The sequence below is a fragment of the Balaenoptera borealis genome, assembly GCF_965194805.1.
Source record: "Balaenoptera borealis genome assembly, chromosome: 7".
Classification (NCBI taxonomy): Eukaryota; Metazoa; Chordata; class Mammalia; order Artiodactyla; family Balaenopteridae; genus Balaenoptera; species Balaenoptera borealis.
Genome location: NC_138864.1, coordinates 79,080,996 through 79,100,281, shown reverse-complemented (window position 1 = coordinate 79,100,281; position 19,286 = coordinate 79,080,996). Strand labels below are relative to the sequence as shown.

At 43.0% G+C, this 19,286-nt stretch overlaps 1 protein-coding gene across 1 annotated transcript; it reads left to right on the top strand.

Moving 5' to 3' along the window:
• Window positions 1–1,078: 1,078 nt before the first annotated feature.
• NPVF (neuropeptide VF precursor) lies at window positions 1,079–18,829 on the top strand. Its single transcript, XM_082398715.1, has 2 exons — window positions 1,079–11,140; window positions 12,323–18,829. The coding sequence occupies exons 1-2, from the start codon at window positions 11,003–11,005 to the stop codon at window positions 12,731–12,733; spliced, it is 549 nt and encodes a 182-aa protein (XP_082254841.1). The 5' UTR covers window positions 1,079–11,002; the 3' UTR covers window positions 12,734–18,829.
• Window positions 18,830–19,286: the final 457 nt, after the last annotated feature.

Below are 19,286 nucleotides of genomic sequence, written 5' to 3'. Positions count from 1 at the left end.
ATCCAGGGGCCCACTGGTATGAGGTACTCACATGAGCTCAGACCTAGAGCAAAGAGGCAGGAAGTATGGCCAAAGCCAAAGGACTGGTAACAGAAAAGAATAAAGTCCAAATGCCCGTGTGTTAGTGCAAGTGTGGTCAGAGCCAGGCCAGCTTCTGCTCAGAACCAAGGCAATCGCGTGGCTCCTGCAGACCTTGTGGGAGCTCTCACCAAGAGCCCACGGGAGCACAGAAACCACGTGACCCCCAATCAGGAAGAAAAAAATAAATGAACAACAACCCATTCATATGCATAATTCAATTCACCCCCTTCTCATTTTTTTCCATCAGAGATGAAAGAGCATCTAGGAGGGTCCATTTGAATGATGATGCTAATTTTTATTGGTCACCCATCTGTCCTTATTCCTCTGCTTGCGATGAGAAACAGTTGTCTTTTTAAATACCCTCCAAAACCCACATTGGTGTAGGTTTAAGCAACAGATTTCCTCCCCATTGAAGGTGTGGCCAGGATAGTGGAAAAAGTCAGCCTAAGGACTAGTCTAGGTCCTTCCTAAACTATTCAAAGTCTCACACTTTCTTTTTATTAAAGCAAATTATTATTTGAAGAACACGTTCCACATTTTGGAGCAGAATCCTTCAAAACAAAGATAAAACAAAAAAACCCAAGATACTGAAAAAGCACACACTTTGTAAGAAACTAAATTCTTCTGCTCAGGTTAGAAAAACAAGATGGCTGCTTGCTTATTTTAAAAATATCAAAAGACAAGATTGGCCAAAAACAGAGAAAAAAAGAAATCCCAGTAAAGGTCTTGGTTTCCATTACCTATATTTGTATAAACGCTATGTGTTGTTTTAACTAAACATCTGGCCTTTGTCCCTCATGTAGAGAATTCGTAGTTTTCTTGACGCTTTGGCAAGAGGTACCACGACCCCCTGCCAGGCTAGTAAAAATCACACATTTTTCCTGCAAGGGAAAAAATGTCAATAAAAATGAAACATTAAAAACCATAAAAGCTCGAGTTGGAAGGCCTTACTGAGGAGAGTCTGCTTCCTAATCAGCCTTGCACAATTGCTTTACTTTTTTTTTTTTTAATTTTTATTTATTATTTATTTTTGGCTGTTGGGTCTTCGTTTCTGTGCGAGGGCTTTCTCTAGTTGCGGCGAGCGGGGGGCACTCTTCATCGAGGTGAACGGGCCTCTCACTGTCGCGGCCTCTCTTGTTGCGGAGCACAGGCTCCAGACGCGCAGGCTCAGTAGTTGTGGCTCACGGACCCAGTTGCACCGCGGCATGTGGGATCTTCCCAGACCAGGGCTCGAACCCGTGTCCCTGCATTGGCAGGCGGATTCTCAACCACTGCGCCACCAGGGAAGCCCTACATTTTTTTTAAACAGTACCACACCATATTGTTTGAAAGATCTAATACTGATACTGCAAGTTTGTTCAATGTATTGTTCTAAAATACGTCCTTTAGATATAGCGACCTTGCCATTTAATCAACCTTCTAGAATAAATCATGTGAATTAATTTTTATAAATACTTAATGTTTATTCTTGTATTCTACAATTTGACTCTTTAAGTTATTTCAACCAGAATTGAATTTCAACTGCTTTTACTACATAAAGGAGTAATCTTTGTCTCACATTCACATCGGCACCTTCCAAGGCCCTGGCATTGTAATCTGTCATCACAAACAGGGAAGTAAATACAACCCTGCTACCAAAATATGACAAGCTCATTATAACAAGCCACTCATAAATCTTGAAACAAAGGCACCACCACACATTTTAAAAATAATAATTTTACACAATTTGCATAGGGATATTTTTGTTTGGAACCACGGCAGGTATTTCTTTCTCTTTGCACACATAATACTGAAATAAATTATACAGTAATACCACCACCCACCTCTAAAGAGGGCTAGATATTAGTTAACAAATGGTTGCAAAATACTTTGCAAACATGAAATGCAAAATAAGACTATAATGGCCATCAATTCTTCTGCATAGCATAACAATTGGATTATGCTTAGAGAGAAAGGAAGAAATAAACAGTGTAAAAAGGCAAGTGCCTGGAAAGTAAATGGCTGGGTTGAGGGTAAGAAGAAGGGCTCTATAATGAGGCTCCTCTGGATATTAAAATTCATCACCTCTTTGGTAGATCTTGCCATGGCCTCAGGGGGCCTGGGTCAATGTGTGGAGTGAGCTGGCCCTTCTATATAAAGATTTAAATAAAAACATACAGCCCATGGCACAAAAACAGTCTCTTATTTGAAATGTTTTACTAGGAGTTCAGATAAACCAGAGCCTTACAAAGTCCTAAACCCAAAACAAGTCAGCTCACTTCCTGATTGATGGAAATGATTTGTCCCCAACTCTAACTGCCTGCCAGAGGTTAGGGTGCAGCTAGTGGGTGTGGACAAATAATAAGCAAACAGAGAACCCTTTTCTGTGCTCAGCCCATGGGCCTAAGAAGTCTGCCTAGTGAGAGACCCTGAAGCATCAGCAGGAAGCCCTCCTTGGGGCTGTGCAGTCCCCTTTCACACCCTTCCTGGTGTTTTGGCCCATCAACACAGCAGGATCCATCAGGACATATTGAACTTATCAAGCTGTATGCTCCACTACAACAGAATAAACCTAAATTCACATTCAACCTACCTATCCCTGACTGTCCACGTAGAGGTCCCAGTCTGGGAAAGCCCTCGATGCGAATCCTCAGCAAGAGAATGTTAAGATGTTATGATTTCAGAATAAGCCACAAACTTAAGGTCTAAAAATATGTGTCTCAGTAAAGAGAAAACTCTGGTCGGTGGCCAAGACCGGAAAAATAATTAACAAGCAACTTCAGTTTTAACTCCTATTCCCAATACTAATGAAAAATGTATTCATTTATTTAGAAATAAAATTTTCTGAGCATCTGTGAGATAGACAATAGAAATACTCCTATGATCTGCACAAGCAAGGTCCCGCCCTCACACAATTTACAGAGCAGCAGAAGAGGAGACAAGAAACAGAGCAAGTCAGTGAAAGGAGCCATTGACGGAACACGAAGTCAGAAGAGTCTTCTCCCAACGTAGGATGCCTCAGCTGAGACCCAAACAATGAATCGGTGTAAGAAGGACAGAGGGGAGTGGATACATACCCCATGCACAGGAAATTCATGGGCAGAGGCCTGGAGGCAAGAGAAACCTCATCCATTTGGAAGAACAGAAAGAAGTTAATCATAAAACAGAGTTGGTAGGGCGTGGTGAGAGAGAATGCTGGAGAAATAAGCAGAGAACAGGTCCTAAAGAGTGGGCTTAGGAATTCTGAGGGAAGTGGGAAACCATTGGAAGATATTAAGGAAGAAATCATATTGTATTATAAAAATTTTTCTGATTGTGTGGTGGAGGAAGAACTGGAGAGGACAAAGACAAAGGTCTAGGCAAGAGAAAACGATGAAGTGAGTAAAAGCAATGGGGATGGAGACAAATGAACAGCTGTAAGAGCTATCTAGAAGTTAGGAGATAACAGGCTTGATTGGGCAGACCAGCATAGGGAGTAAGTGTCCAGACTGCTTGCATTCAAATCCTGCATCTGCCACCTATAGGGAAAGTTACTTACTCTTTCTGTGTCTTAGTTTCCCTTTCCGTAGAATAGGAACAATAATGGTACCTGCTCATGGGATTATTATGAAAGATAAACAAGCTAATTCACAAAGTGCTTAACAGCACTTTAACAGAACAGTTCCTGGCACATGACAAGTGGTCAAAAAATATAGGCCATTATTATTGAGTGCAATAGCTCAAAACTAGAAACAACACAATTAACTGTAGACCATGATGCGGAAGACAAGGAGAGGAAATAGTCAAGGATCTCACAAAGGATTTTAGCTTGGATAAATGGGTGGATGATTGTAACTGTGCCAGTTATCTACTGCCTCTCCGCACCAAATCCACCCTTTATTCCTTCACTGATCATGGAGATGGACCCAGTAAGCGTTTCCCCTTTGCAGCTGGCACAATTTTAAGCTTTGTCAGTAGAAGGCACTAGAGGGATACTGCCGGAGGAAGGGACTTCTCTTCCTGGTTCAGGTTTGCTTCTTTGCGCTCCTACACGTGGCTGCCAGCAATCCACATAGGGGACATCCATTAGCACTCACCCCCATCGAGTTTCAGAGGCAGATTCTCAGCAAGTCTCAGGAATATCCCAGAAGTTGCCTCCCCAGCACTGGCCCATCTGCACCGCAGAAGCATGTCTCACACCTGTGATTATGGACAAGGCTCTGACCTGGGGTGACCCAGCAGACTTCTCTACTATCCACACCTTCTCCAATACAGGCTGCATTCCAGTCAGTTTGTCCTTCCCTTGGATACTCTCCCTTGGCCCTCAAGTATTCTTTACCCCTTTATAGCTAATCTCCTGTTATAACTAGTAATTCCCTATATTAACCATTTCCTATTCAAATTACTGCGTGTTTTCTGTCTTCTGATTGGACCCTGACCAATACAGTAACTATTCATTGAAATGGAAAACAGGAGGAGAGACAGGTATTGAACGGATAAATTCCATTTTGGACATACTGGACCTGAGATGCTTGTGGGACATCCCAACGGCACTGTCTGGTAGGAAGCTAAGTATCTGGGGTTTCCAAAGCTCAGAAGTGTCCAGGATGGAGAGAAAAGCTTAGAAGGGAGTAGCCTTAAGTTCTCTAAAGTCTTAGTAAACGAAGCATGTGTGTAAATGCCACACGTCAGGGAGATAGATTTTATTTTTGTATGCTCATATGTCTCATCAAGAATTTCTAAATGTGCTATGTATATGGCAGCACATTTCATCAAAAGATTTACAGTGATTTCATATTGTGTATGTTAGGTAATGTTCTCTTATACCTGTTAACATTTTCAAAGCTAACGGAAGATGTAGTTGAAAAAAGCCAAGCCCTATATTAATAAGATTAGAACTCTAATTACACTCTAAACTTGGAAGTTTAAACCCAGTCGAGGCAAGGGAGTAATTAGTCACATCAGCTACTCTGGATACTGACTGCAGTGAGAATAATTAATTGATGTGCCAAAACCCCAAGTAGCAGCACTGAAAACTGGTGAATTGCTAAAGTTTGAAACAACTACATACAAGCATGTTTTGAAAGAGACCCAGGCTGATCCATTCCACTTTTTCCAGAGTCTGAACTCAGCCAACATAACTTGCTCTTTGCTTCACCCATTTCTCAAAAGTTTGGATCTACTGACCACAATAAACAGGAAGTTCCATCAGCAGTTTGCAAAGGAACAATTTGGAAGAGAAATGTATTAAATCCTCAGGGAAATTAAACCCAAATAATCCAATAACAACATTACAAAATTAACATTAGACTATGAATTGAATTAATTGCCTCCTACTGTGGGGATTCTTGGCTACCAGAGTCCAAAATAAATGAGCCCAATGATGTCAACTGCCTTAAGAGAGGCCACAGGCAAGTGTGACCTTGGGGTACCCAAGAGTTTACCCACAATTGTTTTTCAACTTTCTGATTTATTCTGTAGATCTTTAATAGAGAGAAAGGTCTTCACTTCTGCCCATCTCATACCTCAAATTATGGTAGGTTGGTGAGAGAAGCTGGAGGTGGTACAATTCTTGACATGAAAGGTGCAATTTTATGACTTGCTCTTTTGTGAATTCACCTCTAAGTGCCTATATCTAGAAGTAGCTGGAGTGTTAGAAATTGATCAGTGCAAGGTCTTTTTCTCCTGAGAGGGTTGAATGGAGAGGTGGGAACAAGTAATGATTTCTCCAGAACCTAGGCAGTCTAGTGATAAAGGAGGTCTTTAAGAATACCAGTCAGGGACTTCCCTGGTGGCGCAGTGGTTAAGAATCCGCCTGCCAATGCAGGGGACATGGGTTCGAGCCCTGGTCCAGGAAGATCCTACATGCTGCGGAGCAACAAAGCCTGTGAGCCACAACTACTGAGCCTGCGCACCTAGAGCCTGTGCTCCACGACAAGAGAAGCCACCGCAATGAGAAGCCCACGCACCGCAACCAAGAGTAGCCCCCACTCGCCACAACTAGAGAAAGACCGGGTGTAGCAACAAAGACGCAAGACAGCCAAATAAATAAATAAATAAGCAAATAAATAAATAAATAGAATACCAGTCAGCTGCTCCAAAAGAGACCTGCTTTGGCATTTCAGTAAATAAGCATTTATTTCTGTAAATTCTTTTCTTATGCCATGATGTCCGTGCGCCTGTGGCAATGCAAGATTACCTGTTGTGGTCCAAGCGCAGGTTGGAAAAGAACTTCCAGACACAAGGCAGAATGTAAGGAAGACAGAGTTTATTAAAGAGAAGGGTCACTGCAAGAACAGCGGGCCGACTTCCTGGTAGCCAGGGAAAGTCGACCCCCTTTGTGGGCTAGTAGCCAACTTTTATAGCCTCAAGACAAGGAAAATTCCTGCTGGCAGGATGGCATTAGGTGATTGGTCAGGATGCTATAAGGTTACTACACGGTGAATATTTTACCTAATATGGAGTCGGGGGGCTGTCCAGTTTAGATCAGGAGAGCCCATGGCAACAGTTGTTATGGGGGCTTCGTTAATTCCAGAGTTTTTGTCCTGTGTCCTTGATGTAGGGTGTCCTTGATGCAGGGCTCCACATTCTCCCCTCTTTTTATTTATGGGCCAAATCTTTGGCCCCTTAACACCCCGCTCATGGCTGACTATCTACCTATCCCCATCTCCAGCCAGAGGAACCCAGGTTATCAGGGAAAGGGGCGATGACCGTTCCTAGCTTCTTCCTGCTGGACGGGGCGTCGTCATAGGGGCCCTGGGTTCCCGATGCCTGCTCTCTGTCAGGGTGTATTTACGGAGGGAGATGAGAGCCCGCGGAATGATAAGGCGGCCTGTTCCAACGTAGTCCATGTGCCAACTGGCTGGTATCCTTGTTGTAGCACCATCTGGAATTGAATCTTTTGAATCTCTTGGGAGATGAACTTAGATAATGTGTTAATATGCAGGGGCCAAACAACAAAACAAAGGCTAACAGGATTAATGGTCCCAGCAAGGGAAATAGCCATGTCCATATCTGGATCCCCATAGAGGAGAGGAGGCTGGAAAGCCACCTGGAGCTCTGTTCTGCTCTCTCTTTTAAATCTTCTGTTAATTTGATCTTTTTCTTTAGAATCTGAAGGTCTTCTTCAACCTGGCCGGAAGTATTAAAATAGAAGCAGCATGTCTCATTTAGTAGGGCACAGACACCCCCGTCTCAGCTGTTATAACATTCAGGGCCCTCCTGTTTTGTAAAACCACCTCGGCCAGAGAGCCTAGGGCTGACTGCTGTTCTTCAGTGGCTGCTACCATAGCCTTCCAAGGTTCCTGGACCATGATGGTGAGATGGAGAACGGTCCTCTCTAAGAGGGGTATGCCTGCAAACCAGGAGAGCCCTCTAAAGATGCTACATATTATTTCGGGCCAATCAAGAATTGGGTTATCATAAGCATGTCCCCCCAGTCAGTGGTTCGTTTTTGTCTCTCCCAGACAGGTCTGAAGGCCTCCTCGAGGAAGGACCCAAGGTTGGGAATGCCTCCTAAGGAAGCTAATGTAGTCATAATGGTCGCCTCCGGGACCACCACAGTAATTGCGCAGGAGCCCCTCCAAAGTATGGGAAGATCCAAACAGACCCTGTTACTGCACAGAAATGAAAATCTGGTGCCCCTCAAGGATACCCCTGTTGTGGGTCCCCAGAGCCAGGCCCTGACGTTTCAGGAGTTTTCCTCTGGAAATAGACTGGGGTCCCATGGCCTAGGATTACATTGGGAAGACCAAACACCGAGGAAATAATCATCTATACATAAAGGGGAGAAGCCAGGCTCTGACTGATTATGAGTGTGATGGGGGGATTGGCATAACAAATTTCTAAATATTAGTTGAATAATGTTATATTTTGGAGGAAAGTCTTGTCGGGAGGTTAAACTAAGTAAGTGTCGGGTGGTCACACCGATCCCCACATATTTAGTTCCCAGGGCCGAGCGATTTATGGGTATATGGTCTTCATTAATATATTTCTTAGTCTCATTTTTCCTTGAATTTCCCCAATACAAAGTGAAATTACCCTCATGTACATCATATTTATTTTCCTCTGACCAGGGATTCCACTCCAGGCTAGTCTGATTAAAATTGAGGGTGTAGTTACAAAGAGAGTCATTTAGCTAGCCCAAAATGCGTCCCCATCCATCCAGGTTTTGGAAACAGAGCTGTGCCTCGTCTGCCCAAGCTTGGGCTAATGCCCATATCCTGTTTTTCTCTTCGTGAGTACAACAAGTGGTCAGGACTACGTGAATGGCTTGCCAGGTCAGGTCAAAGGCTACAGTGAGGGACTGAAATTCCTTAATAAAAGTGGTGGGATCCTGACTGAAGGAACCTAACTTGTTTTGAATTTGGGAAAATGTCAGACATGGGAAAGGGAACATGGACTCTAATAATGCCCATGTCTCCATTTGCTACTTCCCTTAGGGGAAGCATATTAGAATCTGTTTCCTGGCATTGGGCAGTTCTTGATCTTGTGTGGGGAGAGGGGGCTTTCGCCCCGATAAGGGGGTGGCTGTTGGGGAGCTGTGGGTTGAGGCGGGGGCAGGGGCTGAAGCAAAGGGGATTCATGGGGTGGGGGACAGGAAAGGTCGAGTAGAGGGTCGTCTAGGAGATGTGATGGAGAGGGAGACAGAGGGGGTCAGGGGGATGACGCAGCAACAGAAAGACACATGCGGCATGAGTCCCTGAGATCCGGATTCTGACTAAGGGCCATAAAGGTCTGGACATAAGGAACCTCTGAGTCCTTTCCTTGTTTCCGGCAAAAGAGATCAAGTTGGAGGATGGTGTTATAATTTAGTGTGCCATTAAGAGGCCATTGTTCTTGGTCCCCCAGTTTATACTGGGGCCAAGCCATGTTACAAAAGAAAATGAGCCTCGTCTTTTTGAGATTTTCAGGGTCAAATTTTTCCAGTTCCTAAGGATACAGCAAAGGGGTGAGTCTGAGGGAGGCTCCCGAGACGTACCAGAACCCATTCTTAGCCTGTATGCTGTACAATGGGGGTACTGAGAGTCACCGGGTGACAGAAAGGCATCCCCTTTGTCCCAGTGATCTCTCCGTGCGACTAAGGCACAAAATGGGCCGACCGTCCCAACAATCACGTCTGACCGTGAGAGGTGACCCCTGAGCGTGCGGCTAAGGCACAAACCATGCAACTGAGGTATGAACCGTGCGACTGAGGCACCATGCGACTTGGGCAGGGAAAGAAAGAAAGGAGAGATTCCTGGGACCCACCGGGTGACTCACCGTTTGGCAATCCCCTGAAACGTGAAAAGGCACTCTTGGGATGGCTCAGAGGCAACACCTAGGCTCCTGTAAGTCAATCCGGACCGAGAAAAAGGTGAAAGTAACAGAGAAGACAGGCTGAGGAGTCCGCCTCGTAGTCCTGCCGGGAAGGCAGCAGCCAAGGGGAGGGGGCTCAGTGTTCTTTGCTTGAACCAATACGTGCCTCACGGTACATGGAAGTTGTCTTGCTGGGGGCAGACGCTCTAACAGCCTGGTCTATTCCGTGACCCCCTTATCCTTTCACGGGAGTCTTCAAGCGCCCAGTGCCCTGATGGCTTTTAAATGCCTGACCCGTGCCCGTACAATATCAATCGGCCTAGCCCTCAGTCAGAGGGAAGACAGAGGGACCCTCACCTGTTCTGGGAGGCAGTTACTGGGGCGAAGTGAGCCATGGAGACTTCGGAACACACCAGGGTGTAGCCCTGGCCAGAGTCCTCTGTTGCTTCCATGGCAACTTGCCTGTTCAGAGGGTCCCAAGGCATGAGGAGAGGCGGTTGGGGAGATCTCCCCAAGAGATATCCCCGTACGGGCCACCAAAATGTTGTGGTCCATGCGCGGGTTGGAAGAAGAATTTCCAGACACGAAGTATTTTAGAAAAGAGTGAGTTTATTGAGAACAGAGAGCAGAATTAGTGAGGGCCGCTGCCAACACAGCGGGCTGACTTCCTGCCAGACCAGGGAGAGCCGACTGGCTGTATCTGCAGTGCCCGTCACTAACTCTGCTCTTCGTTCTCAATAAACTCACTCTTTTCTAAAATACTTCGTGTCTGGAAATTCTTCTTCCAACCCGTGCACGGACCACAACATTACCTAAATAATATGGGCCAGGGGAGCAACAAAATTAGCACGTGCGTGATTTACCAATCCTCTGCCAGGGTTCTTAAGGGGTTTGAGGTGGAAGGTAGGATGCGTCATCGTCATAGAAATAAAATCCCGGTGATTTATACAGTTTTGCCAAATAAGGCCCACAGGGCAAATACAAAAAGCCTTGAGCTGCCTCCAGCTTCTCCTGAGACAGCCAGTTTGTCAAAATGCCAATCACTGGGTCTTATGCACACCCTTCACGTTACGGTTGACATTTACTCCTGAAGCTTTTTAATAACCAAACAGCATTTTACAGAAAGTTAATTAATGGCATTTTATTTGGGTCTTATGTGATTTGGAATTCTTTTCACACTTGTAATTTTGTCTGACATTTTGAAAATACTACGCCTAACTCTTTTGTGTGAAGAAAACCACTTTTTTTTAACAGAGCTAGCATGTATTGAATACTTTTTTTTCCTTCTCCCAAGAATTGACGTAAACACCAAAAAGAAAATACTTCTTGTTTGAGCTCAGAGAAATGAAGCATTCTGTTTGGAATCTTAATGATGATGGCCCCAAACTTATCTAATTAAATGCTCCTTCATAATGAAGAAAATTATTTTCAAAGTTAATGAATTTGCAAGCAGAAACATTGCTGTCTTCCTAGAATGAATTACCCACATTCCTTACATACATATTTCAGTTAAACACTAATTAATGTTGGTGCTTAAAACACGTGGGATTGAGTTCTCTGTGAAAGTGAACTTTCCTTTGTTTTTGGACAGGATAAAAAGACCACAATTTCGCTTCATGTAGACATCGGGCTGCACATATAAACTTAATTCTAGATTTTGGACAAAATGGAAATTATTTCATCAAAACAATTCATTTTACTGACTTTAGCCACTTCAAGCTTATTAACATCAAACATCTTCTGTTCAGATGAATCAAGGATCCCCAATCTTCACAGCAAAAAGAATTATGACAAATATTCTGAGGTAAGTTTTTTAACTCTATCTAACATGACTAGCATTAACTACTGAACATTTGTCCTGAGTCCAGTGCTTTTGTAAAGAGTAAGGAAGAAGTTTGTGCTTTGTTTTTTGTCACACTTCAGCCTTCCCATGGCAGTGTATGGCTCTAACTTGTATTTGGTAGCACAACAGCACACAGCCTGGCCTCTCATGACCATTTTAGTGCAGAGTTTGATACTTTGCAAGCATAAGGCACATTAATTTTCGATTGACTCAGAAGTGCACAGTTGTAATAAGTAGTTGCAGAAATAAGTACTGGATACATTTCAGCTGGATGTTTGAATTGTCTTTCTATATCAAAGCAAAATATTTATCCCTAGATGATAGAATTCCACGTTATTTTTATTTTCTTCTCTATGCCTTTATATAATTTCCCAAATTTGTTGAAATGAGTAGGTATTACTTTTTACAATCAGAAAACAGTTATTTAAAAATCTTCATATGGACAAACTTTCATGGTAAAACTAAATCCAATTAAATATTTGCTGTATTTTAAGTGGTTGCTTTAAAGTTGGTATAGTAGTGGTGTAGTAACCCACAAACCAATCAGTGTTTTACTAATATAATTTACATACTGGCAAAAATACAATCAGTTTCTTGAGAAATGCTTTTAGAGTGGAACTCTGAATATGAGCAGGTAAAAAAGAACTCTCCTCCACCTGTACCCCAAAATGTGGCTAGCATCTCTGCTTTCATGAGCCCACCACTTTGGCTTTTAAAGAGGAGGGAAACAAGAGACATGGAGAGGCAGTGGGAGGTGTCTCTAAAAGCAAAATATAAAAATCTATGAAATATTTCATAAACAACATGAATCAAAACTGAAGGAGAATAACTGCAGTAAAATAAACTTTTGCCTCATTTCAATACTTCATTATGTTCTTGCTGCTCAAACATATTGCTGCATGCACTGTATATATTTTATTAATATTTTATAGTTGTCTTACAATAGTCCAGGGACGGTGAAACTAGATTGCTTTAAGAAGCTTAATACAAATTATTTATTTTAAAAATTCTGCACATGAAAGCACAAACTTTGTTCATAGCTTTAACAAGTCTACAGATTAAAGTCTGGATTTAACTTAATTTGGGGTTTAAATCTATTGCTTATAATAATAATGTTATTTTAATGGTTATTTCTAATTATAGCCTAGAGGAGATCTACGCTGGGAAAAAGAAAGAAGTCTCAATTTTGAAGAATTAAAAGATTGGGGTCCAAAAAACGTCATTAAGATGAGTACACCTGCAGTCAACAAAATGCCACCCTCAGTAGCCAACTTGCCACTGAGATTTGGGAGGACCGTGGAAGAAGAAAGAAGCACTGGGGCAATGGCCAACCCGCCTCTGAGATTTGGAAGCAATACAGAGGACAGCATCTCGAGACGTGTTCCTAACCTGCCCCAAAGGTTTGGGAGAACAGCAATAGCCAAAAGTGTCACCAAGACACTGAGTGATTTGCTCCAACAATCCATGCATTCACCATCTGCCAATGGGTTACTTTACTCCGTGACCTGCCAGCCCCAAGAAATCCAGAATCCTGATCAAAAGAACCTAAGGTAAATACTTGAATACCAATTAAAATGCATAGGCAGTTATGTAGAGCTAATCCAGAAAGTTTAAGAAGGCTTACATGTTTTCAAAAGAAGTTTCTAAGGAAGTTAAGTTTCTTGGAAGGAAAAAGGAAAAGGCACAGGGAAATAAACACCTGTAAATTGAGAGCTATAGAAGGTCAGTTATAAACATGACTACAGGTATGAAATAATGAGATAGCTTCCCCTAAGCCACATATGGGCATCCCTCTCATTACTCTACAGCCACTCACTAAGTAGCAACAGGCGATGACAGAATTGGGAGTTCATGCCTATGACGTATTTTCCAACATTTGACCTCTCTAGCATAAAAGGTCCCGCATGAGGGAGTTGCCTGCAGGTACAAAGGACACCATCTCAATAACCCAGGTCTCAAATTCAGAAGATCTTTTTCCTCAACTTTAAATCAAAATTTCTTTTTCCAGGATCTCATTTTATAAGTAATTCCTGTTATTATAATCATTCTTTATATTGGTATGTATTTATTGAATTATCTACTAGTACAAATCAGAGCACAAGCTACCACAAGAGGTTCAAAAATTTAATAAGCTACCTACCTATTATGTTCTAGTACAGAGCATATGTTAAAAAAAATTTTATATAAAATTGAACCTGACCCTTTAGTTTAAGACCTGAAGGAAATAAGGAGGCAGGTTGTGACATCTTATCAGTGAGAGCTTCTCAGAGCACTCCTGATTTATTTTTACCATGGTACTTATCCTCATCTGACATATTATATATTTAGGGTCCATCCTTTTTACTAGAACTTCAGTTCTATAAATCCCATAATTTTTGTCCATTGTCATATTCCCAACGCCTAGAACTGTCTGGCAGGTAGTAAGCCCTCAATATTTGATAGGATAAATGAAATGATCTGAGAGGCACTAATAAGGTCTTACAGAGATTCAAAAAAAAAGAATGTTTCTTCATGTGGGAATCCAGGGATGTTTCATGAGTTGGACTTTGAGTGGTGACTCTATTTTGAACATTCAGAGACTAGAGGGAAGAGAGAGGGTATTTTCAGGCAGACAGGAGTATGAGCAAAGGCACTAAAGCAAGGTGAGGCAAGAAGAGCTGGGGCTCAGTTTGGTGAGAAGAGGAAAGAAGACAAGAAGGGTGGGGTAAGAGCAGAGGGTGCAGATATTTGGAGCCACATAAAATATTCTGAATGTTGTTTATCAGGAAAAGGAGAACCACTGATGTTTCTGCTGAGGTCCTGAGATACTGTACAGGTAGAGGTTGGCAACTCATCAGATGTTGGGAGTGGGGTGGCGATGAGGGAGAGAGATGAGTCAACGGTAACATTGTCATTCTAAGTGCCCATGACAAATTCAGGATCCCGTCAACATCTCACTCATTTCAAGTGCAACACAATTCAATTCAGGTATAATTAGGCAATTAGGATCATGACCTGCATTTGCATATGCTTTCTTTTACATGCTCTTGTTGTGATGGATGAGAATATTTTGTACTGCTTACATTTTAGGAGACTGGGATTGAAGAAAATAGATGATGCAGAATTGAAACAAGAAAAATAAGAAATCTGGAGCCTGTTCCTAAAGATGACATAAAGCTGTAACAACTCTGAGGTGAAGATAACAAGGAATGAAGTCATTGCCCTCTCTTAATAGATTATCATTCACAGCAATTTTTCCCTCTCAGTACAGCTAATATATTGAAAGTTTTAAAAAAATGTAAAGAATATTATAATGTAAAGATGAAATGAAAGATGAAATAATTTTGTCTAAATAAAAAGAGCATTGACTATACTTAAGAAGCCTCTAGTAATGGGGAGAAGAGGAGAGAGAGAGACTGATTGCCACATCACTATCGTATGAACACAGTCACACTTAAGTAAAAAATTAGAGGAGTAGCCTGGCAAATTTTATGATGAATATTAAATAATTTAACAGAATAACGTTTGACAAATAAATGAACATGAATAATAAATCATTTACAAATATTTTTATACACCTATTTCTGCCATTGCATCAACTGTTAGTGAATCCATGATAGACTGAAAAATTTTTTTAAAGAAAGATAAAAGAAAAAGGCAGTTATTAGATACCTCTCTAAGTGTCTCTTCTATCTATATCTGGAAATTTGCCTTCTGGTGTGTCTCTTTTCTCCTCACTTAATATTTCAAGTTTTTGATTTGCAGAGGAAATCTAATCACACTCTTAAAACTAACAATTTATAAACACAGTACACCACCACGCGAATGCACAGTGATTCAACTTCTGTCATAGAATGAGCAGTCCTTAGTCAGATATTAATCAGTTTATTGAGCAACCTCAGTTCCTTAGGGTGCAAGCCAGAAATGGTATTAATTCTCTCCCATCCTGCCCCCAGCTGGGCTGTGTTGAATCTCCTTTTCCTGCTGGGTAGAGACCGCCTTAATGATACCCTGGACAGACACTGAAACTTCCTCGTCACTTCTTGATATTAAAGAACTCAGTCAAGTCCAGCTGAAGATGGCAGCCTCATATCCAAAGCAAAGTTTCTCCTCCCCCATTGCTGGCAGGGCTGGGGGCTGGAAGGATGTGAAGTGGGAAAGGAGCAAGGCTGCTCTTTTTCTCTTCCGCCCCTTTCTCACCCCCGAGGTAGGGTGGTGGGAGGGAAAACGGTAGACCTCTGGAAAAAAATCTCCTCTCCTATCTTCTCCAGGGTGTTGGGTGGGCAAGGGAGGGGGATGGGCAGGATGGGGATGGGGAATCAAGAGTCGCTGCCTCATCCTCTCTATACAATGTCGCTTCTTCTATAAGGGAGTTCTTCGGGAAGCACTGAGGGAACCTCACACTGCCTAGGTCAGTGACCTAAGAGACCTGGATACTCCTTGATCTCTTCCAACCACCCTCATCCCACCTGTACTCTCCATGGCTTCTTATTGCCAGAAAGAAAGGTTCAAGACAGCTACCTTCTCAGCATCCACTTCATCTACAGAAAAGGCAGATGGCCTTGTCATGCCAAGGCAGGACTGAAGCTGCTCCTCGGCTGCCCCACCACTGCCCCCATTTGTCTCCAACCCCCTTTGCCCTGCTTAGGAGGGGCAGAGGCAGATCAGCAAGCCTACGCCTATACAAACTACCCATCGGAAATGAACCGCCAGTACCTGCTTCATGACCCCGCTCTGTACGAGTGATTTTCTAGGAACCTCTCTTGCTTGGTTTCGGGGTGAGGGGCAGCTGCAGCAGCCCCCTTCCAGTCAACCTCTCATACATCGCTGGGAGGGGGATGGGCCACGGCAGGGGCTGATGTGGCTCTGCCATCTCTTCGTAAACCCAGAAGGGGTGTCTGGCCCCTGCCATCCATGGTTTCCATTACAATGTCAAGTATTTAGAGCCTCTGTACTTCCAGATTTGGTCCCCAGTTGCCCATCCTGAGCAAAGTGAAAAGTATGCAACATCCTGCTGCACTAATAAATAAACAAAAAGGCCATTCGATCCCTTGATACTACATGACACAAGGAAATTTCTTGTCGTAGAACATGGGTTCTTTACCTAAACCTTTGAAATTTATGGAAAACGTTAGGTGAATAACCAGGTGTCAGCTGTCCCCTTAACCAGGTAGCTTATTCTGTTTTAGCCACTTGCCACCCCCTTCACCAGCTTCTACAAGAAATCCATTCGCATAAGGAAGTTTGCGATCTCTCTGCAGATTTGTGGGATCTCAAGGAGGCGATCACATTGCACATCATTACACTGAAAAAGTCTTGACTAGACAAGCCTCTTCTCCCGTCTCTCTTTACCTGGACCCCTAGCAGGGTCTCCTCCTCTTCTAACCTCTGATGCTCACCGGGGTGGCTTTATGGGCATGTGACCCATGCAGGTGCACAGGGCCCCACATTTGGTTAAATGCCTTATTGTCACTGCCCTAAAATTCTTAATAATTTTGAATGAGTGCTGCATTTTTTATTTTCCATCGGGCCCTACAAATTACGTAGTCTGTCCTGCTCCCCCCCATCTCAGCCCTGCTGGCTCCTCTGCCTACTCTTCCAAAATCCAGTGCCCCCCCCCCACCGCCACCGATTTATTAATCAGAGCAGCTTACGTTTTCTACATGAAACACAAGGGCCAGGCTGTCACACAGGCCTGAGAGGTCTACTTACATCCCACAGTGGGTAAAAAATATAACTGCACAATTCATGAAATGTAGTCAAAATGCAATTTTTTGTGTGTGTCTCACTACCCCTTTTAAAATGTAAAGAGTGGGGAAGGAGATGTGCAGAAATCTTCCCCTGGCCCTGGATGGAAACTTGGCCAGATGCCAAGAAATTCCCTGATGCTCTTAGCTGTTCTTTGGCCTAAGTCAAAACGCACAGTCTCAATTCCATTGTAATCATCGTTTCAATCTACATTCTTTCATTCATCTTCAACACTTCCCATGTGAGGTCTGAGTTGGGGGACAGGAATGAGATCGACTTCCGCTCTCTTTTCCAACCTCAACTGCTTCCTCACTCTCTGGCTCTGTTGGACTCTTCTGGGGTGGAAGAGAATTTGAGATGAGAGGTAAGGAGTTATAGAACAGTTCTTGCCAGGGTGTATGGATTCACTCTCAGGACCCAGAGGATGGTACCACCCATCATGGCTGGCCTCAGCCCTCGCCCTGGGACATGGTCTTCTAGGGGTCCTCTCGAGTAGGACTCGAAAGAGCTTCTGCAAATCTCTCTTCCCTGTAGCTCATACCTGGTTATCCACAGATCGCCCTCCACATTGGGTGTGATCCCAACATGCCTCTTCTATCTTATTGCCCCCAGACTCTTTAGCTTTTTGACCTGGAGTTGAGCACCAATTTTTGGTTTCTCTCAACCACGTGGAACACGTTTCCTCATCGTATAGAAGCCCCTCCCTGAAGAGTAATGGACTCAGTAATCCCCAGCACGTGGGCATGGGTGGGTGGGCATTCGCAGTAGGGTAACAATGCTCTCCAAAGAAATCTCTTCATAAACCCAAATCTTATCCTTTCATGGTCTCCACATGGGTGAGAAAATTGAGGACTTAGTGGAATCACTTTCCAACCATTTCCTTTAAAAAGTCTGCACACAGTGATCTGGCTTTGGAATTTTACATCTGTCAGATTTTGGTGTTTGATTAAAACTTCACTTTTGATATTCTTTGCAACAAAGATGGATCTCTACTTGTAAAGAATGCTTACAGCTGCTAAAAATGACATTGTCTCTGCGTCATTACACATATATGTGCATTTTTCTGGGGGAAGAGTTCAGAGTTCTAGGGTAACATCTCAGTAGAGTTTGTAACCCATAAAGTTTAAGAATTACTGCCACAGAAGATTTTTATTTCTAGAATTATTTTAAATTAACATCTAATTCAATTTATAAATGAATATTGTTATCTGACTGGCCATTTAAGTGCTGAGAACATAACGTGCCAAAACAATCAGAATCACTCAAGTGGTTTAGCCTGACTTTCCTCCAAATACTGGCTTTTTATAGTAGCAGAAAATAGAAGCGAGGTGGTAATTGTGCTCTTTTCCTTAGTGTGCTTTCCCAGGCACCTCCTCCCAAATACTTCATTCTCCACCCCTCCTCCTCTCTTCCAACACTTCACTTCCTCAAGGAAATTCCATTTGGATTGGGCCTAACCTAAACCTCCGCCAGTCTGTAAAGGTGAGCAAAGTGTGGAGCTTCAGGGGAAAGTTGGGGATGACACACGCTATACGTCAATGATTTTCAGGGAAGGGAACTTCCATGTGCTCTCAAGTCCACATTTCATACATCATACTGTGACAGTGACCTTGAGAAATACAAAAAGGAAAAAAAAAATGTACTGGCTCTGGGACCAGTTTCTCAGAGAGAAAAATGAAAGGTCCAACAAAATGAAATAGTCAAGAAAGAGGAAAGCGTTGGCCTCTACTTACTTCATGTGTTTTTTCTTTTTCATTTTTTTCCCTAAAGATCTTCCTGCAAACATTACGTGACACTCTTCCTATGCAACTTATCATTTTATTTAATAAGCATACCAAACTACATGTTATTCCCTGGAAACATGCACTTTCACATTTCTGTGCCTTTGTTCATGCTAATTCCTTCGGCTCAAAGGCCCCTTTTATACTTACCAAAAATCTGCTCCATCATCCTAAGCACAAGGTTCCCACCAGGCCATCTCGCAGCAAAAACAAAGGGGCAAAGCACAGGTGTGCTCTTTTTCCAAAGGGCCCCATCCAACAACTTCCTCTTTCATGTCACTGGCTGCCCCAATCTGCAAGGGAAGCTGGGAAATGTAGTTTCTCCTTTGGGCACATTGCCTCAACCACGATGATGATAGAAAAATAGAGCATGGGTATCAGATAGGCAACCAGAAGGGTCTGCCCAGCCTCTCCTCAAGCTCACTTCCTTGTTGTATAAAATATATAGCATATTTTAATTTTTTTTCCTTCACTAGACCAAGGTCAACGCTACTGACATTTTGGGCTGGACAATTCTTTGTTGTGGGGCTGCCCCATGCATCATAGGATGGTTATCAGCACCTGTAGTCTGTACCCACTAGATGCCACCCTGCAAATGG

Coding starts and splice junctions, on each gene's coding strand:
- NPVF (XM_082398715.1), top strand. CDS start 11,003: ATGGAAATTATTTCATCAAAACAATTCATTTTACTGACTTTAGCCACT. Junction 11,141..12,322: donor ATTATGACAAATATTCTGAG/GTAAGTTTTTTA, acceptor TTCTAATTATAG/CCTAGAGGAGATCTACGCTG.